The 27,262-nt window shown below is 50.5% G+C and overlaps 7 protein-coding genes across 7 annotated transcripts; 4 read left to right on the top strand and 3 right to left on the bottom strand.

Moving 5' to 3' along the window:
* Positions 1-1,541: 1,541 nt before the first annotated feature.
* On the top strand, positions 1,542-4,784 carry MRS44_016990 (uncharacterized protein; the record flags this gene model as incomplete). Its single annotated transcript, XM_046274188.2, has 4 exons — positions 1,542-2,192; positions 2,246-3,040; positions 3,922-4,161; positions 4,227-4,784. 4 exons carry the CDS (start codon positions 1,542-1,544, stop codon positions 4,782-4,784), a joined length of 2,244 nt encoding a protein of 747 aa, XP_046127225.2.
* A 1,996-nt stretch (positions 4,785-6,780) lies between these two features.
* MRS44_016989 (uncharacterized protein) lies at positions 6,781-8,831 on the top strand (the record flags this gene model as incomplete). The annotated part of the gene is made up of 3 exons (XM_065617521.1): positions 6,781-7,000; positions 7,987-8,494; positions 8,546-8,831. 3 exons carry the CDS (start codon positions 6,781-6,783, stop codon positions 8,829-8,831), a joined length of 1,014 nt encoding a protein of 337 aa, XP_065473593.1.
* A 525-nt stretch (positions 8,832-9,356) lies between these two features.
* MRS44_016988 (uncharacterized protein) lies at positions 9,357-10,355 on the bottom strand (the record flags this gene model as incomplete). The annotated part of the gene is made up of 1 exon (XM_046277415.2): positions 9,357-10,355. One exon carries the CDS (start codon positions 10,353-10,355, stop codon positions 9,357-9,359), a length of 999 nt encoding a protein of 332 aa, XP_046127227.1.
* A 1,361-nt stretch (positions 10,356-11,716) lies between these two features.
* MRS44_016987 (uncharacterized protein) lies at positions 11,717-12,094 on the bottom strand (the record flags this gene model as incomplete). The annotated part of the gene is made up of 1 exon (XM_046274189.1): positions 11,717-12,094. One exon carries the CDS (start codon positions 12,092-12,094, stop codon positions 11,717-11,719), a length of 378 nt encoding a protein of 125 aa, XP_046127228.1.
* Positions 12,095-18,144: 6,050 nt separating this feature from the next.
* Positions 18,145-19,620, top strand: MRS44_016986 (uncharacterized protein; the record flags this gene model as incomplete). Its single annotated transcript, XM_046274190.2, has 5 exons — positions 18,145-18,223; positions 18,272-18,437; positions 18,668-18,998; positions 19,055-19,255; positions 19,567-19,620. 5 exons carry the CDS (start codon positions 18,145-18,147, stop codon positions 19,618-19,620), a joined length of 831 nt encoding a protein of 276 aa, XP_046127229.2.
* Positions 19,621-21,877: 2,257 nt separating this feature from the next.
* Positions 21,878-22,938, bottom strand: MRS44_016985 (uncharacterized protein; the record flags this gene model as incomplete). Its single annotated transcript, XM_046273036.1, has 2 exons — positions 21,878-22,522; positions 22,576-22,938. The coding sequence occupies 2 exons, from the start codon at positions 22,936-22,938 to the stop codon at positions 21,878-21,880; spliced, it is 1,008 nt and encodes a 335-aa protein (XP_046127231.1).
* A 1,441-nt stretch (positions 22,939-24,379) lies between these two features.
* On the top strand, positions 24,380-26,275 carry MRS44_016984 (uncharacterized protein; the record flags this gene model as incomplete). Its single annotated transcript, XM_046274191.1, has 2 exons — positions 24,380-24,751; positions 24,815-26,275. The coding sequence occupies 2 exons, from the start codon at positions 24,380-24,382 to the stop codon at positions 26,273-26,275; spliced, it is 1,833 nt and encodes a 610-aa protein (XP_046127232.1).
* Between the last annotated feature and the right edge of the window lie 987 nt (positions 26,276-27,262).

The following is a 27,262-nucleotide window of genomic DNA, read 5'->3' as shown; positions in this document are numbered from 1 at the left end:
AGCCACCATAGTAGCCTCCATGAATCTCTTTTCCCTAAACAAGCAATGTTTTGTTGCCGTAGCTTGGACGGCTTGGACTTCCCAGGCCGGGAGCGCTACCCGCCCTGTTCCACATCAAAATCCAGGTCTTGGTGGAACAGCCAGCAACAGATGGAAAGAAGGGTCCAACCCCCGTGGAGTTAATGGCACCCTTAGTAGTTAGCTAAATGGCCCAACCACCGACGCCCTTTTCTCGGCCATCACGGCTTGTTGGCAATAATGTCCGTGACGACGAACAAGCTGCCATGTGGCGAGAGGGAGCTGCCCAGCAAGTTCATTCGCGGTTCAGGTTATGAGCCATCAAGCTTGTTCATCAACATGTTCTTGCATGACTCGTCTGCGGTGAACGATTTTTCAGCCGCGCCGGTGGCTCTCTCGGTTGCGTTGGCTCCTTGACGTTCTGGGCCGAGCAATATAGAGCACATGCGTATTTCGAAGTTGGTAGCAAGCAACAAAGCCGGTGTGCAGTCTCGACCTGGGTCTGCATAGGGGCAAACACTAATAGTCACCCAATAGCCTTTGGCGTTCTCTGGGAAGCCGTTTTCCCTCACAGTGTCTGAATTTGTGCCGTTCAGGCCGATCTCAGGCGAGGAGACGGTCGGCCAGCTGGAATATCCTAGCTAGTTTGATTGTTCCCGCAGGGGACAGACACGGGACGTTGAAAAAAGTAAAAAAGGATTATAGTACCCTAGCACTTGGGGCTCAATAGAACCGCAATGGCGCTGTGCTCCTGGATCACCGGAAGTGTTTTGTTTTTCCCAAGCCCACAAATCCAACAGGGCGTCCTCAGCCTTGCGGAATATCCCGTATCCGTCCACCATTGGTCTTCCTCCAACACGCCACCGTCGTCCTTGATGTCACCATGTAACCATGAGAGCACCGGTGAGCTACCTTTGGGCACTAATTTTCTTTTCTGAACAACTGGGTACCTGCAGATTCGCCACGTCGCATCCCCACCGTATCACGCCGGACTCCCAGCCGCCTGAAAGGTCTCTTCCAGCAACGAGCCCCGTCCCCTGAGCAGAATTGTGATAACCATGAGAAGGGGCTCCCGCTCCAGCACGCAACCAACACGGGCGTCCATAGATCACCAATAGTTCATGTTAGCTCCGGCGCTATTCAAGAATGACAAGGCTGGCAGAGCACCTGAAGTTGGCTATTTGGAACGGTTCTCGAACGTGAAGCCATCTGGGCTGGGCGGCATGGAGACGCAAATTGACCGTAAGACAAGGACAAGGAAATTTGGCACGCAAAGAGACAGCCGGCATGATGCTTTATGCTCTCTTGTCGCTTCTCTCACTGGAGTATATAGCGAGAGTTGGAAAGCCCATGGCCCGTCGGTCACCTCGTGTCTCAATTTCAAAGTCTTGAGTCAAACGTTCAAGTGCATTTCCAATCATTCGTTTCACGTTCTGAACCAGTGCATCACAAGCGGTCTTTATTTTGTTCGCCTTTGAGTTCAAGAGGCCAGAGGTACCAGTTATCATCAACTTGGCAACGGAATGGCCCAAGCCGACGCATGCTGCCATACTCTTCGGAGAGGCTCATCCCTCTCGCTTGATCTCACGGTTGAAAAAGGTCTCTCAGAACGGCCATGGCTCAGTCATCACTACATGCGGAGCAGTGGTATCGAGACACCGCCATCGGATACCTCAACGCCATTGCTGGACAAGAACCTCAATGGTCTTCTGGAGTCAGCAACTACCTCGACAGATGACAGCCTTCAAGCAATCTCGCCCAGTGATGCACCTACAGTGGCCGTCTTGGGGGTTGGTTATGTCGGGTCTCATCTTGTCAGCACCTTTTCATCAACATATCCCGTCATCGGCTTCGACGTCTCGAGAACTCGCATCAATGATCTCCGGACCGCACAGACGCAGGAGGTTGTTGAAGACCTTAAGAACATCGAATACACATGTGATGCCGCTGCCCTCCGCCGGGCCACACACTTTCTGATTTCAGTACCTACCCTCCTGCGCCAGGATCACACCGTCGATACGTCCTTTCTTTGCAAATCGCTTCAGACCGTGGAGAAGCATGCTCGCCCTGGTGCAACGATTGTCATTGAAAGCTCCATTGCCGTCGGCATGACGAGAGAGCTTCTGGGCCCACTGGCCATGCAAAAGGGTTTCTTTGCTGGCATGTCTCCCGAGGTAAGCACTCCTCTATGTCTCTTCCGCGTTTAAGATAACTGACGAATCTACAGCGTGTCGACCCCGGTCGTACAGACCCGCCCGTCTCTTCGATTCCCAAGATCGTCTCTGCCCTTGAAGATCTCCGACCTGGCTCTCTCGACGCCATCGTGCGCCTCTACTCATCCGTCTTCGACACCATTGTGCACGTCTCGTCGCCAGAGGTCGCCGAGATGACCAAGTTATACGAAAACTGTCAGCGTATGATCTGTATTGCATACGCCAACGAGATGGCCGATGCCTGCACTGCTCACCGGATCGACCCGTATGAAGTCTGCCGGGCGGCTGCAACTAAGCCGTTTGGTTATATGAACTACACACCCGGCCTGGGTGTCGGCGGTCACTGCATCCCAGTCAACCCGTTCTACCTGCTATCCAACTCCAGCTTCCCACTGTTGGAGGAAGCAACGAGGCGCATGTATGAGCGGCCACGGCGTATCGCACTGCAAATCCTCGAGGAACTCCGCACCAAGACGTCATCTAGCGGGCTTGGCCAGAAGAAATCCCGCGTCCTGGCTGCCGGCATGGGCTTCAAGAAGGGTCAATCGACACTCAGCCACTCGCCCGGTCTTGAGCTTCTCAAAACGCTCCATAGCGTTGGGGAGGTTGATGTGACTTGGGCTGATAGCCTAGTCTCTCAAGACGCCATCCGCAGTGTACCCAGGCTTCATGATGGGCAGTGGAACAGCGACCATCTGGCAACATTTGACTTGATTCTTGTGACGTTTCTGCAGCCGGACATGGACGAAGAGGTTCTCCGGGCTTTGCCTGCTCATGTGGAGGTCAGGTGGCTGAGCATGAGGCCTCAGGTAAACTGAAGCTGAGCGGCCTGAGACTCTGTTTGCATTGGTGTTTGTGCTAGGTGTTGGCGATACGACATACGTCTGTTGAAGTCTTGAGATGCGACGGGGCTAGTTGATGGGAAACTTGGTTGACTTACACAGCATCTAATTAATCGGGCAGGAGTAATAAGTAGGGAGGAAGGAAAAAGGGAGAAGCGGGTATTCTGTTGGTTAACGCCAAGAGACAACACTAATTTAGTTGATATCCACCGAACAACGGCCTTTCAGACTCCGAAGTCCCTCTCACAATTTCAGAGCGTGGCGTGTCTCTTATGCTCGTACCACCGAGATCCCAGAGACATATCCACAGCGTTCATCATATGTCAACTCAATCAATCAATCATCCCAATCAATCAATCAAATTATCGAACTCTTCCTTTCAATCAAATCAATTCATGCATTTTAAAAGTTGAAATAATTGATATAGCACGGTGCATTATGCGGTCCCATAAAAGCGTGTCGGAGATCCAGATCCTAGCGGGGGTTTACCCTACACCAGATAACCACAGATAGAGTCTACTTTCGACTGTTAATTATAGCTATGCAGTACTAGGTATCAGCTATTGTGGGCTAACGCACGCCCCCCACATTTTCGCAATCTAGAACGCGTTCCCCAACCACGTCGCGTTAACCAAGGCAATTGTCACATTTGACGAGGGATGTTGACTGTGCGTTGAAGCTCTTGATTTCTAACTGAATGAGTGACTGAAGTTGGTCTCCTTCCTTGGATCGGGTCGTATTCGTCAGCTATGACGAAGTCTTCCTCACGATCTGCTTCATCCAAGTTTTGATCCTTCTTGGTCATACAGCCCGCGTGTCAGAGCGGCCTTGGTGATACGATGTGACAGAATTTCTCGAGATCCTACGGTATGATGCCAAAAGCGACATATCACGTCTTTGTGGATAACCTGTTCTCGTCGTCAAATCTCTTTCGAAGTCTTCGCAACCATGGCCACAGGGCTACAGGCACGGCTCGCAAGAACTGTGGTATCCATCAAGAATTGCTGCAGGATAAGACCGATGACGGCAAATTCAAGAAGAGTTATGAGTGCAACCAGGTCAAGGTGATCACGACCGCTGATAATAAGGTACGAGACTGAGATATCATTCTATGAGAAATCCCTACTTATCTATCATCGTGCCGTACCCCTAGGTCAACCAGATCGCTTGGAAAGATAGCAAGCTTGTGTTATTTCTGGCCACCGTGTTCACCGGCGCCGACGATGAGCGTGTCACGCGGAAGAGGAAGAGGCCGTCCTCATTAACATCAGAAGCCAAGCCAATACGCCGTTTTTTCGGTGAGGAAGCCGTCAAGATGATAGATATACCGACAGTGGCTGCTGCTTATAACAACGAGATGAATCACATTGACCGTGGTGATCAGATAAGAGGGTATTATGCGTACGATCATCCTCTGCGCCGGGGCGCATGGCAGGCACTTTGCTGGACCTTCCTCCTAGATGTAGCCCTAGTCCACAGCTATATTGCTCAGCTACACGGTCCTAAGCCACCTTGGAAGAGATATACGAATCATAGGGAATGGCGAGATTGTATTTGCAACGAATTGTTCAACACCTACGGTCACAACAGTCAACTAAGGAAGCACTACCTATCAGGGACGAGCGTGACCTCCAAAGCGCCGATTTACGGCGGGAACACATCAATCGAGAGGTCAATCATGTCAACCGCCATGTCAAATCAGACTGCTTAGCCTGTCAAGGCTGTCAGCAGGGGCGTGTGCGAGCAAAGTGTCAGGAATGGAATCCTCTTAGGGAGGTCAGCGGTAATGCAAAAAGGAAGCGGCCGAATGTGCGGAAACAGACTAACTTCGGCTGCCGTATCTGTGATGTAGCAATCTGCCCTAATCAGCATTGTTGGGACTTCTATCACCACCAAATTTGACCGGGAATTAAAGTGCCGTTAATTTTACGCATTTTTATTGGCTACAACCCCTCATCGTGACCTGGTCGGAGGTCTTTGCGCACTCAGGAGATAGCTTCGACGCGGACCAGAGACCCTGGTGGAATGATCTCGTTATCTCCTCTCTGGGGAAAGAGAAAACTGCGTGGATCCATTCCCGTTTTTGGTTTTGATGGAAACCCTTGTCGCAGACCCCATTGACGGCTTGTTTGACCGGCTGCAGCCACAACAGCCCTGCCGCAGGGGTCGGGTCTTACAAGCAGGGCGGACCTGAGCACACGCCAGATAGGTGCCTAATTGCAGGCAGCTGATCGAGCCGTGGCGGGGACACATGGGTACCGTATCGGACCTTCGGTTGCCGGATCGGCGGGCGGGTGTAGGGGTGGGCGACCCCGAGGGCGGGGAAGCGTTTGTTCAGCTTGGCGGGTCGATGGCTAGTGTGGGAGGGGCAAGGCACAACCGTCTTAAAGGAAGTGTCGAGGCCCTAGCTGCGCTTCATGTTGTTGTTCGAGAGAGACTTGATTGAGCACATCGGCTGCTGCCCCGGGCGCCCCTTGTAGGGAGTGCCTGCTAGCTAGGGGTCAGAATAGCCGGGAAACACATACTAAACTAGGCTAGGCTGATCACATGAGTGGAGGCCACACTCCTGCCGTGGCGATACCACTAGAATTGACTGTCCCCTGATGTACCCTGTGTTCCTGCTACTTACGCCTTGACAGGAAGACGTATACTACGGAGTGAGAAATCGTGGTGGGGTAGTGAAGGGAGAAACCGTCCACTTAGCTTCAAGTGCGACTAGATTTAAAATTATTGGCCGTCGTTATTCTGGAGGTTGCACTAGTGGGCAGCTGAAACCATCGCTTACCCCGCATACTTTGTCAGATCAAATCGTTGTAGGGCAAACCGGCCCGCCCCGTGGTGATCGCTTAGAGCCTACTACCCGTGGGCCTTGATTGAAAGAGACCCACCATTCTATAAGTGGCCTGCGTTTTCTGGTCGCCCTCAAAGCAAGATACTTGCTGCTGTATTGTAGGTGTTGGTTGTAACCGAGCTTCCTGTCTTACCTCACACGATATAAAGACTATGAGTTGCTTGTCTACCTGCAGTAGCTAAGGCGGATAAAACAGGCAGGATGTGATGTTTTCTCAGCTAACGTTGGCGGAAATGCATTGGCCATTGCTGCATGATGCTCAAACCTGCAGCACGTTAATAATAGTCTTGTACTTTGCCGTCTGAACTGCAAGTTGCCTTGGTCGAGGTGAGGTGGCTTACTTGGGGTTGGGGGGCGCGTGATCGGCCGTGCTATGTTTGACGGGGCTCGAGCGGTCGTCAGTGGTCAAATGACACTCTTTGTGTTGCTCAAGACGTGCATCCTGACGAGACCTTGGATCCGAGAGGGGAGATCATTCCGTCGTTATTGCAGCCTGAACAGTTCTTGGTGTTGTGGATCATTATTGTGGATCACTCTCCGTGGTACGGAGTAATGAGGCCAGACGGCAAGTGGGGCTCAGATCAATGTACCCCCAACGCGAAGTGTGCAAAGCAGCGCTTTGATAGTTGTTGTGGACCTCCCATCTAGTTACCGATCCTCGCCTGGAGATAATCTTGCAATGGTACAAGGAGATATTGAAACAACAACTTGTCTATATATAGGCTGTTCCCCTCGGCAGCCTACGAGCAGTTGTGCTCTATCTTGGACTCAGGCCTTAAGTTGATACTCAATACCTGTTCAGAGCCACAAACCAATTTTGCATCACACATCTCAGCCTATTGGTTTATCCTGCAAAATGAAGTTCTTCACTCTTCTTGCACCCTTCTTTTCCATGCCACTGGTTCTCGCTGCTCCTGGCGATTACTACCCGCCGTGCACAACTGTCACGGTCACCAAACCAGTCACGGTCACGATCACCAAGCCAGCAGTCACGGTCACCAAACCAGTCACGGTCACGATCACCAAGCCAGCAGTCACGGTCACCAAGCCGGTCACAGTCACGGTCACCAAACCTTGTAAGCCAACCAAGACACACTACCACCCGTACGGGGATGCTGGCTCCGGCGATGCTGGCTCGTGAAAGTGCCAAGTTGGACAACAAGAACCAGTGCGACGAGTAAAGTGGTATGTAACTCGCGGACCGTTTCAACTCATAGCAGCGGCTAACATATCAAGGATATTCGCACTTGAATGAGGTAACCGTCACGAGTCGGCATAAGTGTTAGCCCTAGCGGCACCTAAGTAACTCGGTTTTGGATGCTTCTGAATTGCCGGATTTCAAGACTGCTCTTTTGTTTTTCAGTTCTCTAAATATCGCTTACTCTATGGCTTAGTGTGTTCTTTTGCTATAGCTTAAGTCGAGCCACTTTATCATTACCTTAGGTGAGGGCTTGGGCTAATGAATTGGAACTCTGCTTGCTCGATGGCGATCTTTTAAATTGTGTTTTTTCGCTACTCTCATTTATCAAATTACAGGTAGTCGCAGCTTATTGGCGGTAATCCAGCCGCCTCTGGATCAAAATCAAACCACAATCCTTAACAAATACTGGCATCCTGTAGTCTCGCCTGGGCGAGGGGGACGAACCTCTCATGGTGGCTGATTTGCTCGAGATGAATCTCGATACCATTCGCTATTTCTTGCGCCTACCTCAATGCTTGCGGGACTGTCGTGTGCAAGACGAGATGTTCATCAAATATAAGAGTATTCATCTTATCAATGCATTCTAGCTAGCTGGATTCCGGCATATAATTAGTAAGATCTGGGAAGTAAATGGTGAATTCTGAGCGGATATAGCGAGGACCACATATGAATCGATAAGAGATGGAGGCATGACGGATTTATCAGTATGCCAGGAGTTACACGAGGCCACTAGAAACCTTCGAGATCGTTGGCTTGAGAAGAGGGCAGTGCCACGCGAGGAGTTTGGCGTAACAGAGCGGGCTTAGGCTTTGGAACAAGCGTCGTCAATGGCAAGGACGCCTCTTGGAAGGAGATGTCCAGTGACCTCCGGGCCCAAGCCGACGCAGGAGCAGAAGCAGGCCATCGCGCGTGAGTTCAACCTCTCAGAGACCGTCTTTGTGCACGACGTGCCCGACCCGGCGACCAATAAGCAACGCAGCATCGACATCTTCCTGCCCTTCGCCGAGATCCCCTTTGCGGGACATCCCACCGTGGGCACGGCTGTCTCATTGCTGGATGAAGGCGTTGAGACGCTGGTCACTAAGGCGGGACCGATCCCCATCACACAAAGCGAGGGCTACCCGAGGTTTGCCAGCGCGAGTATCCCCCACAACGTGCACCTGCACGCCAAGCACCTCTGTGACCTGTCCCTGTCGGCGAGTGAGCTCTCGTCCAATGCGCAGATTCGGGAGATCGAGCTCAACGCGCCCATCTTCAGCGTCGTCAATGGCGTGAGCTTCATTCTCATAGAGTTGCCTTCTCTGGAACTCCTCACCGAGGTGCAGCAGAGCAGCACGCAGTTCTCCATCGACAAGCTCCTGGACGATGGGTGACAGAGCGGCTTCATGGGGAGGTACTGCTACGTCCCCACCGGATCCAGCCAGGATGAAAACGGCCAGCCCGTCGTCTCCCTGCGCACGCGCATGATCACGCACCAGTTCGAGGATCCAGCCACGGGTGCTGCCGCGTGCTGCCTGAGCTCGTTCCTCAGCGCCGTGGGAGACAAGCAGGAGACTCCGAGCCGCAGGTATAACATCACGCAAGGCGTGGAGATGGGCAAGGAAAGCAACATTGTTGTCGAAGTGGAGGTAAAAGACTCCAAGATTGACAAGGTCAAGCTGGCGGGCACGGCTGTCCAGGTTATGAAAGGTTCTCTTTGGGCATAGACAAATCTGCATAGTCTCTCACACTTGGCGAGTCAACGACCTGGTACGAAAAATACCTGGACGGTGGTTATCTCTCACGTCATTATAATAATAGCTATGGAAGAGCGAGGGTGGAAATAGCTTGGCTTGGAGGTCAACGACTTCAACCAGTGGACATTCAACTCAATTTGACTCGCAATTGATCAACTCCACTAGAGATTCTGGTTGATCAGGTCAACTCAACGCAACTGGTGCATTCGGTTGATTGAATTGAATGGTTCGCATCCTTGTTGTATGCTTCTTTTCTGACAGTCACCACCTATCATACAGGTATTAGTGCTATCCTTTCAATTTCGAATGAGCCTGATGCCTCTTGATGTGGAGTGCATCGAAGCGAGCAACTTGCCTCAAGACTATATCGATGGGACTCGCTCAATTGTCTGTCTCACAGACGACGGTGCTATCACGTTAAGTAGCGAGCAATACCATAAGCCACCAACAGGCCCTCTACGAATGCCATAACGTTATCAACCAAAAGATCGGCCATCACATAGCAGATTCCCCAACGCTTCTCTGGTTCTCCTTTTCCCAAGCCTTTCTCGCAGCTGGGCGTGTCTCCAAATACTTCGCGTGCATCTCTTCCGCGAAATCCTTCACCCTCCAAGCAAGCTCCCACGTCGACTGCTCAGGCGGGTATCCAACCCAGTGTACCTCGAATTCCAATTTCTCCTTGACCCTCCAATCGCAGATACTAAAAACGTGGAACAAATTTTTTATCCCTGTTGCCTTCTCGCGGCTCCCCAGGTCTTGCCAGTAGCTGTAAAGCATAAGTGGGCAGTCTTCTTGAAACGTACACTCATCGACGAGCGTGGGCTCGGAGTCGCCAGCCCATTTGACCTTGAGCTCAACTTCGGTGTCGTTTTTGATGGAGTAACCGACGATTGCTTCGACTTCGTATCTCGGCTCTTCTGTATCATCTCGCTTCTCCTTAGGCTCGGCCAATTCAGCCGTATTATCTGCATCAGTTGGCTCCTCCGAATTGCTTATGTTCTTTCGCCCAGCCGATTTCCTGTGCTTCTTGCCTTCCAAGTCCTCGCGGTCCTTTCCGCCCCCCATCTTGTCTAGAGATGTCGGTTTTGTTTGTCTTTCGAGGTCGGGCGGATCATCGTGATCGCGAAGGGTAAGGTCAGCCCCGTGGAGCCCGGGACCTGAAGAGTCGACGGTCTCGTCTCCCATTATGGCATAGGGGGCAATCGGGCGTATAGTCTGGGAAATGGCAGACCTTGGGACATCCAAATAACTAAAACCCTGCAATGGGCTGTCTTCGGTAGGAAGGATACCCTCCTTTTCCACGTAGAAGCGCTTGGGACTCGAAGGAAAATGTAAGAATGACGGGCTTCGCGGTTTAGACCGTTGACGTCGGATCAACGCGCCTTGTGCGTTTGGCTTTACGCGACAAATGTACGAGGACTGAACGGTGCGCAATCGAGGCGTGGCGCGAGTGTTGAGGCTAGTGTCGACGTTCTTCGTCCTCGTTCTGGCCATCGTGGGGCTCGAGAAGAAGCAGTAGGGTTCAAGGTGATGCGATAGAGAGCGATTGAGTCTGGTGCGTGAAAAGGTGGGTCATTCAGCGTAGGGATGAGAGACGAGGTTCGCAGTTGCGTGATGAAGAGCCAAAAGTCGTTGGTTTCGATTGGGCAACGGAGTTGAACGCCTCTGTTTTTGGTTTGGTTTTGATTGACCCGGCCGGTAGATCATCGGTTTAACACGCGTTTAGATCTTGCTCGTGATTGCCGCGAAAACACGTGACATGCGCTTCTACGAATACAGGAGACGCAAACCGGTTGCGGTTTGCCCAAATGAGCCTTGAGGAACGAAGTTTGATATGGGATAGATCGTAAAAAAGGGGTTGCTGATTAGATGACATTCATGAAACGACTGGTGATGCTGACGGTCTTTATCTCAGCAGGGCTTGGGCCATTGTTGATATGCCTCAGGCACTAAACCGCACTACAGTGGAACCTGGTGGTGATATGTGACAGGGGTCCAGCGAGAAGAAAAAGGGGGGGCATTATTGAGTGTTAGGAAAAAGAAAGGATAAGGATGAGGGTTACACCGGTGACACCCATGCCAGGGGAAGGGCGGTCATCCTGGGCTTTAAAATGCTGGGCCAGCCCACCAGTTCCCCGCATTCCGACCCAGTTAAAACATCACACGAGACATTTGAGGTTACAACCTCAATATTCACAGTGACGTGTCGAGCTTTTTTTTTTTTTTTTTGCACTCAGCAAGGCTAACGATCGATCAATACTAGCTAAAGCATAGTCAAGCGACCACATGCAATGCCTACACTCGCCAGTCTTCCCGCGGACGTTGCCAGCTTGATAGCCGAGCGTCTCTCGAGTCGCGACCTGATCTCCTTCCGATCAACATGCAGAGGATCCGCCCTAAGTACTTCCGGGGTCTTTGCGAGGAAACACTTCCGGACGCGTTACGTCATGCTGGAACGACGAAACCCGGAAACTCTCATTAGCATATCGGAGCATCCATTCCTTGTTGTTGTGTCACGCAGGGATGCTGAGTGCACTTGACAATAGGTAGTTCTTCTTGTCGAGATGTAATTATTCTTAGTTAAGTTTTTTATGATCTCAATGAGAGGCCCTTTGGGACCTTATATCTTTGAATGATCCCATCTAGGACTTTGAACCTTAATCGTAGGACTTCAAACTTTAATCTTGATCCTGAAGTTAAGGGGGAACTCTCAGTTCTTCCAACAGCATGTGAAATTAATATGTAAGCCTAGCAGCAATGTCGAACTTTGATCCCTCTGATCGAATACCTTCAAAACCATTAACATCTTATCTCGTATACCCGAAGCCCACCTTACTACCTCCTGCACTCAACACTCATCCCAGAATCTGCACATTCCCCGTAGGCCCATCCCTAGTATACTGCTTCCCAATCCTCGCCCTATGCGCGCTCGATGAAGCACTCACGCTCCCGGTCTGGTCGCCCGAGCTAAAGTCATGGGCACCCTCGAGCGTAATGTTTTCGGGCGGGTGGCTGCCGATGAAGAAGATGGTGGTTGTAACGCTAGCCGTGTTCTGACCGTCCTGGTCGGTCCCATTGTGCGTCACGCGCTTGGTGCTGGCGTAGTTGGCAACGTGCTGGTTGTTTTGTGTCACGGAGCCGCCCTCGAACTGCCAACGGCCGGCGACGTCGTCAACGTTGTTGAGTGCCTTTCGGGTGAAATTTAGGTTGAGCGGAGCTAGGGTGGAAGCCATGGTGAGAGCTTCTATAAGTTAATATAAGTAGTTCATGGTTAAGTCAGGGTAGTTGGGAGGTAGACAAGGAGATGTGTTCTTGGTGGCTGGGGGGTTCTAGATTTTAAGAATTAAAAGCCCAAAGGCAACGTAATCGTACACCTAGGCATCTGCCCATGAGTCCAATGTGACATAGCTCTCTAGGCATATCTAACCGCAATGGCGTGACAAGCGGTCATCCACGGTTTGTTCGGACAACTCTTGTCGTGCATTGCCCGAAGAATTGCATGCCCTTCAAGGAGTCATCAGACCACCCCTAACCATCAGCCACAAACAAAACGGAGATTAATTATCTACCTTGGAAGCTTTTGCTTCCGGAGATTGCCTCAGCCATACATGAAAAGCAGAGCACGACTCAAGCCACTGAGATCACCATTTCGTCGTTTCGACGGACGAGGCCACACATCACATTCACATTTCGTGTTTCCGGTCGGACATGATTCCTGTCCCGTTCGAATATACTTCATGCAGGCCGTATTCTAGCCGAGTTTACCGATATGATAGCGATGTCCGATACGATGCATGATACGACTAGTCTCATGCAGACCGCATTCGAACCGAGTGTTGAAGGCGGTTATACAGTGGTTCTCTCCTCGAAAGGCCATGTTATTGAGGCCCGATGCGGGTGGCTTGGGTGCGATCAGAAAGCATGGGTTTCGGGGTTTGTGCGACAGAGGTTGCTAAGGCCCTTGGTTCCCCACTCTCCTGGTGCTTTCTTACCGGGTGCTTTTCCTCAATGGCACACAGCATTCTCTATCTCTCTCAGTGTATTCTTTGCTTACATCTCACGCCAACTTCACTGCTGCTCTTGGGCTCCGGCAATTAACCGGAGCATAATCACAACGGTGGTGCCACTGCAGGATGTAGTGATCATGATGTTGTCAAAGGAAAAGCACGTTAATAAAAGATGACTCTCAATAGAGTCAGGATGACGTTAAACTGACGAGTGTCTCCAACTGGGCACCTTGAAAGATGGCCTAGATGTGGTTGTAGATTGAATGGTTGCTTGATTGATTGAGGAGAAAAGTAGCTGACTAGCAATTGCTTTCCTGATAAAGCAATATTGCGGGAGTGGAAGATGATGTGTTGTTCTTGAAAGGTCTAAGTTACATGTGTCTGAGAGAAGCACAGCTCCTTACATAGTATCCACATCCCAGCCATCAGCAGATCGGACCACCTTAGTCTTACGGTCTCAACACTTCCAATGCACTTGATTCATGCCTTCAATCCCCATGCTTCAGCCATTGATGAGACTTTTGAGCCAGTGAGAACTGAGGGATTTCTCCTGTATGTTCAGAACTTAGGTATTTGGGATGCTTGATGGGGGTACGGGCTTACTTTGCTGATACCTAAGACGCGTCGTGGGTTGGAAGGTATCCAGAAGAGGACTTGTGGAATTATCAGGAACCTCTGGTGGTCAGCAGCTGAGCCATGCCCTTCTCTATTTCGGGGCGAGAGGCCTGCTTGGCAGCATCTTGTTCCGGCGCTCTTGGCCAATGGCAGAGCGTCATTTTCCAGAGGCGACCGAGCAAGGCAGCAACCAATGAGGAGTCAAGATTCAGTCATTAACAGCTGTGTCACTCCTGAAGAGGTGTACGCGGCGAAAACAAGGACGAAAAGGAGAGGGGGAAAAATGGTTTAGATGATGACTTATGCTGCTTGGAAATATAACTCTGTTTAAATTTGATCTTCAAGCTTACAAGATGCTCGTTGAAAAGTCCGAGGAGGATCCGTTTTGTCACCTAACTCCCGTCAAAAACGACTCCCTTTCTTTGGCACCACCGTGGCTCCGAAACACTACTTACACACCACCTCCAAATTCAAGCCCATGTTTTAGCTTACGCGCTGTGGTTGATGCTAAGACCTTAATTGTAATTTTTTTTGGCATTGCTAAGTTTAAATATTTGCGATGCGAGCAACGCGCCTCCACACCAGCCTCGGGCCGCTGGGCCAGGTGATGACGACTCGTCGGCTTGCACCGTCCGAGACCCTCTCACACCTGGGCGCTCTGGGCAAAGGAGGGCGCCTTGACTCTGAGCAGTGGGTTAACGTTACCGCTGTAAATGAAGCCGGGACATTTTTGCCCCTGGATCCTTGCCGCAGCGCGACGACAGATCTCTGCTTCCGCGGCCTGTCGATCTCCTCCATGGGGGTTGATATATTTGGGCGAAAGGACGGCGGTTGTGTTGAGTCAAGAACCTACTTGAGGGTGTCGCGACGACCATATTGATATTGCCTACGGTGGCCCTACGGTCGCCGAATATCTCAACCCAGCTGCGGCACTTAATCGAGCAGCCCTGGTCGTACGTTGATGTTCTAACACAACGAAGAGGAAACGGTTGAATGTCTCGTGTCGCAGGGTAGGCATGATCTTCACGGCCTCATGAAACAACTGCGTTAGTAATCTAGCCGTATGCTTTAAGTAACTCTGCGGGATGGAATACCCCGCACAAGAGACAACCTCAGACAACAATCAATCAACACACTGCTGCTGCTCATTATCGTTTACCTGACCCTTGATCTTTTTACCAAATGACGGTATTACATGATAGGTGAAGAAGACGGTCTTTAACAACCGAGCCAAGATGCTTAACTAATCCCCGACATTTAGTTAAATTGCGGTAGGATGCCCTTACTTGGGAAAATTCGCCGTTGCCATGTCATGCCGTTGTAAAGCCGCATGAGTGACAACTTGCTGACCAAATCGTGCATATGGAAAGTTCTGTGCGCCCTGGCTCATCCTTAGCGGGCAACAGTCGTGAGGCTCAAGAGGGTCAAATGCCAAGTCCATGCACTCCAGAGCGGCCAAAGTAGTTTTAAGCATACTTTGCGCGCCCCAATACCTCTAGCTAGGTCTATAGCCTCGCGAATTGCTTGCTCCTTAGTTATTGAGACATAGCTTCGACTATTAGTGGCATAATCCAGGTTTTTGTGCTTTACTGTACTATTTCCATGGTTGTTCAGGCTGACATAACTCATATGGGGCTATGTAAGAGAGGCGCGGATCCTGGCCGTCTTCCCGCAAAATAACCTTCCCGTCGGACAACTACCCGTTGGCTCATGTGGGGCTAGGGCCCCAGGCGAGCCACCCTAGCAAGCTAGGTTGGCCACAAAATTATGAGACAGCCACAAAATGTGAGACATCAACGAGGCCATATTTGTTGAGATCCATTGTTTAACGGATCAATGGCTATTCCGATCCATTGGTGGCGAGGATGTGGATGTCTTCTTGTCAATAATTTCCGCTGGTTAGCACCAGTCTTTCTTCTTCTTTAACCAACATAATATGCTCATTTCAACAATATTTCCCCTCTTGAACAGCCGCCTTTTTCATCCTCTGAGTTTTGGTGGCCGTCAAAAGTGATTTTTGAAGCTGAAAAAGGGCGGGCTGAAGCTATTGGCGATGCCTGATGTGATGATATTGATGATATTGATGATATCGGTGATAGAAGCCGCCGCCTAAGCCTCCAAGGCCGCCGCCTTGCTGGACGGATCCCCATACAAATTTGGCTGTGATAGCGTCTCTTTAGCCCCTCGGGCTGGCTTCTTATGCGGCCCTTCCTTGCTTGATGCTTCTCGTGATCCTCTGTATCCCTGATATGTGGTGTTAAGGCCGTATCGGGCACGGCGTTAAGGGGTCTTCAGGCGGCAAGGACGGCAGCCGCGGCGATGATGCTGATAAAGCTATAACCGGCGGCGACGAACGCATCTCTGACGGCGAGGGTATTTGCTGTGGAGGCTTAAAGAGAGGGAGGTCATCATCATCTTTATCCTCTTCTTCTTCTTCGGCAGGAGCCCGGCCAAGCTGGAAAGTGACGCTATCATTACTTCCTGCGAGAGCGGTCCAATCCATTGCGCTGAGCGGTTTCGGGGCAAAGCTAGCTTCGTGAATAGCTTCGTTGACCTCTTGCGGCAGTTATGTATCTATTATGAAGCTGTCAGGCTTTTGGGTAAGCATCTGATGCATAGTTGACCGTTGCGTCTCCATAGAATAATACTCGATATCCTTTCCTATATGCTTAAGCCACTAAGCCCACGATAGCTTCTTTTTCACGCTATTGACAGTGTTCTCTTTATTCTGCCGCCATTCATCCTTGATCTTCTTTATCTCCTATATCATGAAGCTGCGAGCGGCCCGGACCTATGCCTTTTCCTCCTTCTGCCGCGTTTCCGCGATAACCTCCTCTTACTGATCTCGAATCTCCTATAGACTCATGTTATGAGAGAAATTACCTACTAGCTTCGCCTTCTTTCCCCTCTTCTTAGCGTTATATTGTTTCTTAATTCGAGCATGCCGGCTATCTACATAAGCGGTGACTGTAGACTCGAGTATCACGGCTTCTATGACGACCTTGCGTATCTGACGAAGCCCGGCACGCGTTGGAGAGCGGAAGACATCGCCATAGCGGTCTGAGAGGCGTTGTGCGGTATCTGCGGCGGTCTGGAAGCGGGTGTTATGAGGAAGAAGCGAGGAAAAAGCCGGGTCAACATCCTGCCTCGACTGAAGCTGCTTTTTGGCAAGGTATGCTATCGCCGGCTCGGGATTTGGTGGATAGATGCCTGACTTCTCGAAGCCTGAGATGATATTGTGTGCGGTGAATCCGCTCTCGAAGACCTCCTATCTTATAGTTTAACTTAGCAACTATCGACGAAGAAGAAGAGGTGTAACTTGCCTGAAAGCCGCGGACGAAGTCAGTGCGAGAGAAGGAGATATTTCCCTTTCGAAGCTATAGGAACCTGGTTAAGGATCTAAATCTAGTTTTCTTCGAATTATTATCTCCAAATAAACCTATGCTTTTATATAATAACCTTGCTGTTTCCAGTAAGCCGGTGGAGAATCCAGGTTCCATGTAATGATTAGGATGAAGTGCCGGGTCCGAACTCTCTGAACTTAGTTTATGATCGTCTGGAACAAGGAAGACTTCATGCTAAGGTAATAGGCCAGATAGCTAGAAGAAATGTCTCCTTAGAAGACCTAAATAGAGTTGTATTGTCGTAATTATCACGTCCAAGGCGCCCTTCAGTTGGGCATCAACCCCATCGGCTGGCGTCCTTCCTGGCATCAGCCCCTTGAGGCATCAGCCCAAACGCCCTTTCCGGTATATTCCGAGCTTGCAGCATCCAGAATCGAACTGTAGAAACACACTATGTCTGATCACTCTCGTCGTCTGCCGCTCCCGAACTTAAATCCCTCTGGTTGACGCATATGGCGATGGGTGACCGATTAAGGAGAGTAGAGCCAAATTCTAGCAGTCTGATATCTCTGTGCCAGCATTCGAGGCGGAGACCGCGCATAACGGAATGTAAAACGGGACATGGATTATGCAGAGCTCCCTGACGAAGGATATCCAATAGTGCAAACTGACTAAATCTGCCTACATGTCTGTCCTCGCTGGTAATCCCATATGCACAGGACGTTGATTTGGTGGCCGAAAGGACTGGAACAAACCGGGTGGGTGTTAAATCCAGTTTCAAGGCGCGACCCGAAGCTTGCAGCTAAAACCCTATGTTTGGCTCGCAACCAATTAACTCGACCCTCGGAGGCTCCATCGTGTTGCAAAGATAAGAGTTGTTTGAAGGTTACTTGAACTTAAATGGGAAACAATCCTCTTATTCGCCCATTTTCTGCAAGGCCAATATGTATGTGAGCAACCAAGTCCCCGAAGTTCGGTGGTAGCGAGAGCAATCAGGAGTATCATCTTCAAGAGCCTTACTATTTCGGTAGGGAATTAGAATTTTTTATCTGGGAGTCGTGTAAGCGTCAAGCGGTTCGGACAGGTGTGGTTGCCATTCCGTATTACATGCTACCAGATTGCTTTGAGTTCCGAAGTGCATAGAAACCAGCGTCAGATACAGGTCAGAGGAGTTCGTGGCGTTAGAGTTCTTCAGTGAGCCCAATTATTCATGTGATAATAATCGGGTATAAGATCATCATGCTATGGAGAAATATGCCCAGGGCATGTAGTCAGAGTAATTGAGAGCCGTCACTTTGCCCGAGGACTTTTCTCAAAATGTTCTTCAAACTCGCCCTATCATTCTTTCTTTGCCTATCTTGCGGCTCTGCTAGTTCCATAGCAGTCGAGCGAAGAGGTAAGCCAAAGCGGCAACGAGTATACTTTATAGACTAACTGAGATCAGATGTTAACCCAAGCCTGTTGTCAATGCTTCACCTTATGAAGCAGTATGCTGACGCGGCATACTGCCAAGAGAATAACAACTCGCCCGGGGACAAGGTTTCTTGTCACTTTAGTAACTGCCCGTTGGTGCAAGCAGAGAACACTACAACCATAGCAGAATTTGAGAAGTGAGTTTGCAATGAAAATTCGTTATATAGAGGCTGTTTCACAATTCAAGTTGTGATTCTAGCCCAACTTTTGCTTTCATCCGTCCCCCGTCCTCCCTAACCACCACCACCAAAAACTTCTTCAAATACCTAAAGCGCTCCGCGCAAGTGCTTATAGAGACCTCTCTACAACCCAGAGGATTCACTCACGTTAAAACATTGAGTCCTCCTAGCTGACCAATCAATTGTAGTTCACTTCTTACAGACGTGACGGGCTTCGTGGCCGTCGACTACACCAACAACCTCACGATCGTGTCTTTCCGAGGTTCAGCATCGATTCGAAGTTGGCTTTCTGATATTATATTTCCCCGCATACCCGTGGATATCTGCAGCGGCTGCACAGCACACTGGGGTTTCTGGACGTCTTGGGTGGACGCTCGCGGCCGTGTTCTCGAAGCAATAAGAACCACTGTGGCAAGAAATCCCGGATTCCGTATCGCTATCACGGGCCACAGCCTGGGCGGAGCCATCGCTAGTCTCGCCGCGGCAGAACTGAGGAATAATGGGTACAATGTAGATCTGGTATTCCTACCTATGGACATCCCAACAGTGTTTTGGATTTGCTCATAAATTGATAGTACACGTTCGGCGCTCCCCGTTTTGGCGACGACGCCCTCAGCACGTATATCACTAATCAAGCTGGTGGTAATTATCGCGTCACGCATTACAATGATCCAGTCCCCCATGTGCCACCTATGCTTGTTGGCTATGCCCACATTAGTCCGGAGTACTACATCTCGACACCTGATCTCGCGCCTGTTACCACTGCTGATATCCGGGTATGTCCAGGCATTAGGAATTCGGATTGCAACGGAGCGTGGCCGATAGTGGACATTCTAGCTCATACCCAGTATTTTGACATCATGGGGCTTTGTTATCCACTTCTGAACGTCTAAGAGGGTTGGCAGCTGGTCTTCGCGCATGTGGCCAGTTGAGCGGTGTTTCATACACTGTCCTTACTCTATGTATCAAGCCTTATCCGGCAGACTGGGAATTGGGAAAATTGATAGTCCTGAGGGTATTCTCTTTAATATGCATCCGCCACCAGTGCAATTATGCTCTCTGCATTAAGAAATCTCACGTTACAAAGCATCTATATGACAAGCACGACATCACAGAGGACGCGAGAAAGGGTCTAACATAATTCCGCCAGACTCTCAGCCTCTGCAGCCCTACAGATATACCTCCCCAAATGCTGGGATGCATAAGTATCCGTCACATGCTACTGCCCAGAGTCACGACTCAAGAGGGCTTCGTCATACAAAGATCGGCGCCAACATGTGAATTTTCCGGTACAGTGTATTCATCCGGTAAACTAACCGCAAGAGCTGAGGCTAACCAGCATTGACGATACCTCCTGGACTTTGCCGCTTTTGCTTTGGTGCAGATGACTGACGTGTCTCTCTACCCCTCCATCAGGTGGGAAGCCCACCAATGTTTCTGCGAATGGCGCACGTCTGTATCAGCCTCCGGTACGACCGTCTCACATCTGTTACCGATGACAGAATTCAGATACGCCTCTCGTTTTGCCTTTGGACTTGCTTGTGAATGTTTATTCCTGACGAGTTACTGACGTCGATTGGGGAGGTTAAAATCCCTCTGGCAAGTATGCTACCAACTATATAATTGTCACGCCTGGCAATGCATGTTGCCTCCTGGTCTCATCATGTGGCCAGCCAAAACCAAGCCATTGGGCCTATCACCTTACTAGAACATTATACTGCGTTGCAAAATGAAGCTATCTTTCTGGCTTTTGGTCAACCTTTCTGCAGTGTCAGCCACTTCTCTAGCTGCAGATGAGTCTCCGTCTTACAACGTCGCACGGCAGGATAGATGCACAGCCGCCGAAGTCGACAGACTGCTCTTTGAAGTCGATATGGGCACCTTTAGCCGCGCTCGGGACGCCCGGAATCCCCCCTGCTTCGACTGGTCATCAAATGAATGCTCCTGGTCCCCTGATATGCCTGCTGGCTTCAACTTCATACCAAGCTGCAGGCGCCATGATTTCGGTTATCAAAACGTGCGGAGTGAAGGGAGGCTTACCGAAGCCATGAGGTTGCGTATTGACGATGCCTTCAAGATGGACCTATATAACGAATGTGGTAAATACCGTGGCTTTAGCGAGCTGGTGAGCCGAATGTTTTGTATGGGTATCGCAGATATTTATTATGCCGCAGTAAGGCTATGCGGGGACGAAATTTGCTTGAATTTCGAATGAGATAGGTTTCTGGGTGATTATGAAGGCATTGTTCCCAGGAGTTGGGCTGCTGCTGCGCGTTTGGGATCTGTGGCCACTCAATATTCCATCCTCAATGCTGCTGAGAGGAGAAGAGAGAAGAGTGACTATTCACTGACTAGCTGGTCACACACATCTACCTGTATCACATATTGAGCTCGCGGAATCCACTACCGCACCACCCCGAACGTATGTGCCGGCGCTGCCCAAGACAGTTCAGCCACGCCTCTGTTGTGAGGCTATGGTTGAAGCGACTGGCTCTACCCGTTACTATTGTTCTACTGTCGCGGTCAACAGATCTGGTCAGTGCGTTGCTCCCTTAGTCAGGGAGCAACGATGATGTCTCCCTTGTTTCATCACATTGTGCAGTGCGTCTTGGCCTTCGGACTACCATGATCTATTGGCACTCTAAGTGATCAGGGGCTCAAGACACCAGAGTAGGCAGGGCATTATTCGACGCATCGCAATAGCGTTATGGAACAATACAGCAACAGGGGAACACATCCGCCTGGCATAGGTGGTATTCTTCTGTCGAATCGAGCCTAGGCTCATAATTATTTGCCTATACTCTGTAGATACTTTTTATTCACGTTTCGATGTTCCGTCCTCACAGTATTGAGCGTCGTTAAAACTGCTATCGGTGGCTGCTTCCCTGGTACTTGTCTCTTCGTGGTCTGACGTGCTGCCGTCTTCGCCACGGTCATAGCCTCGAAATCTATATTGCGCGGCTGGAAAGAGCTGGGCAACCAAAGGCCGCCAGGACGGGAAATTAGGCGAGATAGCCCTCCAAAGAGACGGTTGGCGCAAGTCCTGCTACCAGTACGACCCCCTAATCATTACTGGGTGGTCGGGCGGGTACGTGATACCAGAAGCAAACGATCTAGTAGAATGCCTCGTCCCACCGCCACCTCAACGTCACGGCTATCATGGATATACAGTCTTACGGCTAGGTTGTCTTCTTCGACTACCGTAAGGGCAAGACTGCAGACCTAGTTGAGGCCGGTGGCGTGTACAAGAATCTCCACGAGGCACTGACCGTCAAGAGCCAAAAGGTGAATGAAACTACAGCTTTATGGAGGAAGGCTAACCCTTCCAAGAGGCAGCACAAGCTGTAATTGGGGTCGTTTTTGTCTGTTGGTATTCTAGTTGTCCAGATAGCACGGCGTTACAGGTCCGATGGTTTCTTCCCCTCATGCTCCTTTAGCGTATACCTATCTGGAAGTTTCCATGGAGGTAAAACGTCAAAGACTGCCACATCTCCTTCAACATCATACAATTTATGTTCGTCCGGCGGGTAAGGTCTTTCAATCTGGTACCCGATGTGACGCGCCATTCTGTCAATGTAGCTGTTGGCCTCGGGGGAGTAATATGGCAGCTGTCTCCTCCAGTAGTCCTTCGGCCAGTCCTCGTCGAGATAAAACTTTTTTACATCCTCGACGTGCAAGGTGCCCGGTCCATTCTTGCCATGTCGACCCAGCATGCCAAACATATTGGCGTACTGGGCAAGAGAGCAGATGGCTCCGTTGTTACCGAACCTGAAGTTGGGATTCGTGGCTTTGGAGTCATTGTGGCGCCGGTGATGGTGCTCCGCAGTGTCCTCGAGAGTCAAGGTCTCACCGTCCTTCGAAGCCGAGAGCAGTTGTTTGAGCAATGTCTTATTTAGGTTGACATTATCTCCTACCCCTCGATCATTGCGAGTCGGAGCTGCGAGGCAGTTGATCTTGAACTGGACGGCATCGTCGGCGAACATGTGGAGGTCGATGCGCGGGCCAGGATGCTCTTTGCGGGTAGGGCCAAGCACAATTTCAATCTAAAAGACCTGTTAGAGCACTGGCTTCAGAGGGGTTTTGAGAAGTGACTTACGTTGTCATCCCCAAAGTTCCATACCACACGTGCAGCTTGGGCTATCTCATCGTAGCTAATGTTGCGGCCAGAACGGTTGATGAATCCTCTGTTTGCCAGTGTATTGACGCCAGGGCACGAAGATCGCCGATAATAACCATGCCCGGAACCATTGACATGCTTCTCGTAGTAGTGGATCTTCTCATCCCATTCAAACGGCTCCTTGTACGGAACGGGATTGTGGGGGCTAGGAATGAAGAGATCATTGTGGCCGATGGCCTTTTGTCCCTGTGCCCCGAAAGTCGGGTGATTGGAGGGAGGGAAAGCGAAGGCGAAGGGACTAGAGGCCACGAAAAGCAGCAGAAGCTTGATAGTAGTACTCATTGTGAGATGATGTGTGGCATGGTTTGATAATGCCCAACTTGTAAACCAGACAGAGCATAAGCGGATCGATATGTCCACGCACGTCTCGGGTATTTGAAGGAAATACAGCTAGTGGAAATAATCCTCCGAAATTCCGATGTATCGATTTGCGGCTGAGGATCTCATGTCACTTGGCTCGGCATGTCTCATTCGCCGATATCAAATGTTTGTGGTTGCAGGCTTAATCACATGAAAGGGATAAGAAATGCACGGGATATTTTTTGGAACGGCATCCGCTGTTAAGCCTTCGAAGCATAGGGTCTCGTGGCATCACAAACCAGGCCAGAGTCCTGGAGGACGGACCATTGCGGGACTATGATCTGCCTTGTGCCAAAAGCTCGCTGAGCCATATATGGATTACAGTCCGTCCGTTCGTCGTCAACGCCCTCAAAATCTTGACTAGGGCTTGCTTTTGCGAGAATTTTGATTTCCGAATACGAGGCTCGGAGCAGCAACCTAGCATCCCTTACGACACGATGACGATTTCAAGTGGGAAGTGAGCATCACGGACAAAGAGAGCAAGCCTTTGGCATGTACTTTTACGAGGAACTCAAGTAAATCTTACGACGTAGAGCCTGTTCAGCTGATAGGGAGTGTCTCGTCATAGCCTAAATGTAAATATGCAGGACCGAGCCTACATGTGAGGGTGGGTTGAGAGAGTAAATTTCTATTAGTAGGTGGAAGGATAGGCCTAATAGGCGCTGCTCGAGTGGCCGTCCATTCAACATTCCAACCCTAAACAGTCCGGCATGTGAAACTGGCTGTATTACGCAAACCTTACAGCTCGTAAATGTCAGTGTCAGCCGGTAACACTTGGTATAACAGGACCAGGCCAACGAGCTGGAACCCCATGTAAGCAAACTCCAAGGAAACGAAACGCTCAATGTCAGGGAGCCAATAGGGTAGATCGATTATATTCCGTCCGGAGGAAAGTTACCAATCCTATTGGTTCCCTGATATTGATTGAGTTTGAATGACGGTTGAATAACGTTGAGTGCTACGTATCCCTGGAAAAAACTACATATGCAAACGGCGGGACGTGCTAGATCTTCAGAATGCGCCGCGGACTTTCCCGTTGTCGCATTGGGGGTTACTCATCTATCTCCGGGTGTCGCTTGTTCAGAGGCTAGGTTCCACGGCGCAGCATGCCCGTGTTCGGCGAAGGTGATGGGCTGACCTCCGCCATGTCTCTGGACGATAGCACATGAGTAGATAGGCGTGGTCCCCTCGCGGGAAAGGCGCGCTGAGAATAAAGTTAATGAAAAGTCAACCAGAAAACGAAAGGCTGAGAAGTAGTGGCTGGGATACAAAAGCGCGACCGGGATCGCCATACTTGCCCTCGACATTGCTCAACCCAGATCAAACATTCAACCACAGCCTAAAGCTTATCGTTTGAGCCAAGATGGGTGCTCTTCTCATTATCCTCGGGGTTGTTGCCTGCGTTGGAGCTCTTCCTCTCAGCGACAGTCCTCCATCATCCATTCCCGAAGAAGTTCCCGCGGGCCAAGCCGCTGACATAGGATTGCCTTTACCTACCGAGTTCACCCTGCCGAACGAGGATGACGAAATCCTGATACGAAAACTGGAGATTCGGAAAAAAGGAAAAGAGATCCTCTATAGACCTTCTCTCATTGGAAAAACTTCTTTCTTCCTGTCTGGCCCCTTGGGAGACCAGATCTCTCAGCGGGACCAGAGCCTGTGGGCACGAGATGCAGCGCCGGTGGTACAGGCAGCATCTCATGAAGCCGCGGCAGCCCTTCATGATATCCAAGTTGTACTTGATCCCCCATTTTTCTTAGGTTGCTCGTATTCTCACTGCTAACGATGTGACCTAAAGCATGGTGGACTCCAAAATCTCGAGGACTATAAGATCCTGTATCATGGCCACTGGTCGGGCTCGGTCCCTGGGGGCATTGCAAAAGGGCAGTTCAGCAACTTCACTTCGGACTTGCTCTTTGCCATGGAACGACTGTCTACCAATTCATACATTCTCCAGCGTCTGCGCCCCCATGCGGATGAGTTACCGTTTGCTGTCGATTCAAAAATCGTCCAGGAACTCACGGGATCGACGCTACCGTCGCTCCACAAAGCGGGACGTCTCTTCCTCGCAGACCACAGCTACCAGAAGGATTACGTCGCCCAAGAGGGCCGCTATGCTGCCGCTTGTCAAGCCCTCTTCTACCTCGACGACCGGTCCCACCAGTTCTTACCGCTCGCTATCAAGACCAACGTCGGGTCGAACTTGACTTACACCCCTCTGGACGAACCGAATGACTGGCTGCTGGCCAAGGTCATGTTCAATGCCAATGACTTATTTCATGGCCAAATGTACCACCTTGCCAGCACGCATGCCGTCGCCGAGATTGTCCACCTGGCTGCCCTTCGGACTATGAGCAGCTGTCATCCCGTCCTTGCCCTTCTCGAACGGTTGATGTATCAGGCCTACGCAATCCGCCCGATAGGTAATAAGATTCTCTTCAACCCCGGTGGTTTAATTGATCAGAACTTTGCCTTCTCCAACGTTGCCGTTCGAAAATTTGCGACCGACTTTTATCCTACTGTCGCCGGCCCAGTCCGTTCGAATTACTTTGAGGCCAATCTCCGCTCGCGCGGCCTGCTCAACGCAACCCATGGGCCTGACTTGCCGCATTTCCCGTTCTATGAAGACGGCGCCAGGATCATTAGGGTCATTCGCACATTTATCAAGAGCTTCGTCAAGTCGACCTACAAGTCCGACAAGGTTCTCGCCAAGGACTGGGAGTTGCAAGCTTGGGTCGCCGAGGCTAACGGTGCTGCAGAGGTTATTGACTTCCCTCCTGCTCCACTGAAAAGGCGGAAGCACCTGGTAGACATCCTTACGCACATGGCATGGCTTACTGGCGTCTCGCATCACGTGTTGAACCAAGGCGAGCCAGTGACAGCGTCGGGTGTGTTGCCACTTCATCCGGCTTCGCTATACGCTCCCATTCCCAACCAGAAGGGTGTTGTCGATAGCTTACTTCCCTGGCTTCCCAACGAGCAGAAGTCTGTGGATCAGATTTCTCTCCTTGCTCGATTCAATCGGCCACAGATCGTCGAGAACAATCGAACGCTACGGTACATGTTCAATTCAGAGAACTTGCTTGCCGGTACAGGTAAGGCTGTTGCGGCCGCTAACGAGAGGTTCATGGAAGAGATGGGACACATCAGCCAAGAGATTAGCAATAGGAAGTTTGATGACGATGGGCTAAGCCAGGGGATGCCATTTATCTGGACCGGTATGGACCCAGGAGTGATTCCGTTTTACATGAGCGTTTAGTCGTAAATCCACCGATCATGCAAGCTACAAATACTTATACCAGGCCCTGAAACCGACCGACCACAACTTTACTCTCCATCACAATATACCCGACGTCCCCCCAGCTGAAACGGGTCCAAGTTTGAGTCCTGTCGCTCGGCACGGGTGCATGACTAGCTGACGACCGGGCAGAAGGTCCCTCGGTGAATCGGGCAACGAATGACTCTTAATTTCTCTATCTAATGAGGGTCTAAAGGTTAGTCTTTTATAGTTAAACTCTGCTTCCAGAGCTGAGACTTCTATGTGTTTGATCCTTCGGATAGTCTCTATCCGGCTCGGATAACCCCTATCCGTGTGGCACTATTGAATGAGCGACCTGATCTTGACAGGGGTGCAGATCGATCTGGTCGCGGACGTAGAAGATCAGGGTCAGGGAGTTGGAGCGGGTTGATGAGGGCGTTGAGACCTCGACGCCTCGACTTGGGAACATTATGTTTCTCTCCAAGATGACGTCCGACTCGATCGTCGTCTGTTTTCAAAGCATAGCCACAACGCGTACAAATGATGGCTGGTGCTGAGAAACCATAGTGCAACCCAAGTTGTTCAAGCCTTTGCACTTGGTTCGGGGTGATCCTATGAGGTGTAGGAAATTTGTCGAAAATACTCGAAGATATGACCATAGTGTTTCTTTCTGTTTCGGGTTTAAGAAGTGTTCGCGAATGGTGAACAATTCGTCTCTGGCTGGCCATCATTGATTTCTACTAGGGTGTCACAGACCATCGCGTCAGAAACGGGCCCCGTTACGCGTTTCCGCTAAACATGATGGATTTGGGAACGGGGCCCGTTCCAAGTCACGGAACCCCTGTAGAAATTCCAGTTCTATGATTGGTTCAAAACCAGGAACGGGCCCCGTTTCAGTCTTTAATACTTGAGTAGGTATGCGAATCTTGGTCGTGGCGTAATAGGAGGTACTCCCTTGGTATAGCCGAAACCAACATGTCAGTACAG

Source organism: Fusarium solani, assembly GCF_023522795.1.
Source record: "Fusarium solani strain SB1 chromosome Unknown bctg00000013, whole genome shotgun sequence".
Taxonomy (NCBI): Eukaryota; Fungi; Ascomycota; class Sordariomycetes; order Hypocreales; family Nectriaceae; genus Fusarium; species Fusarium solani.
The sequence above is the reverse complement of the archived record's forward strand: the minus strand, read 5'-3'. Positions and strand labels throughout refer to the sequence as shown.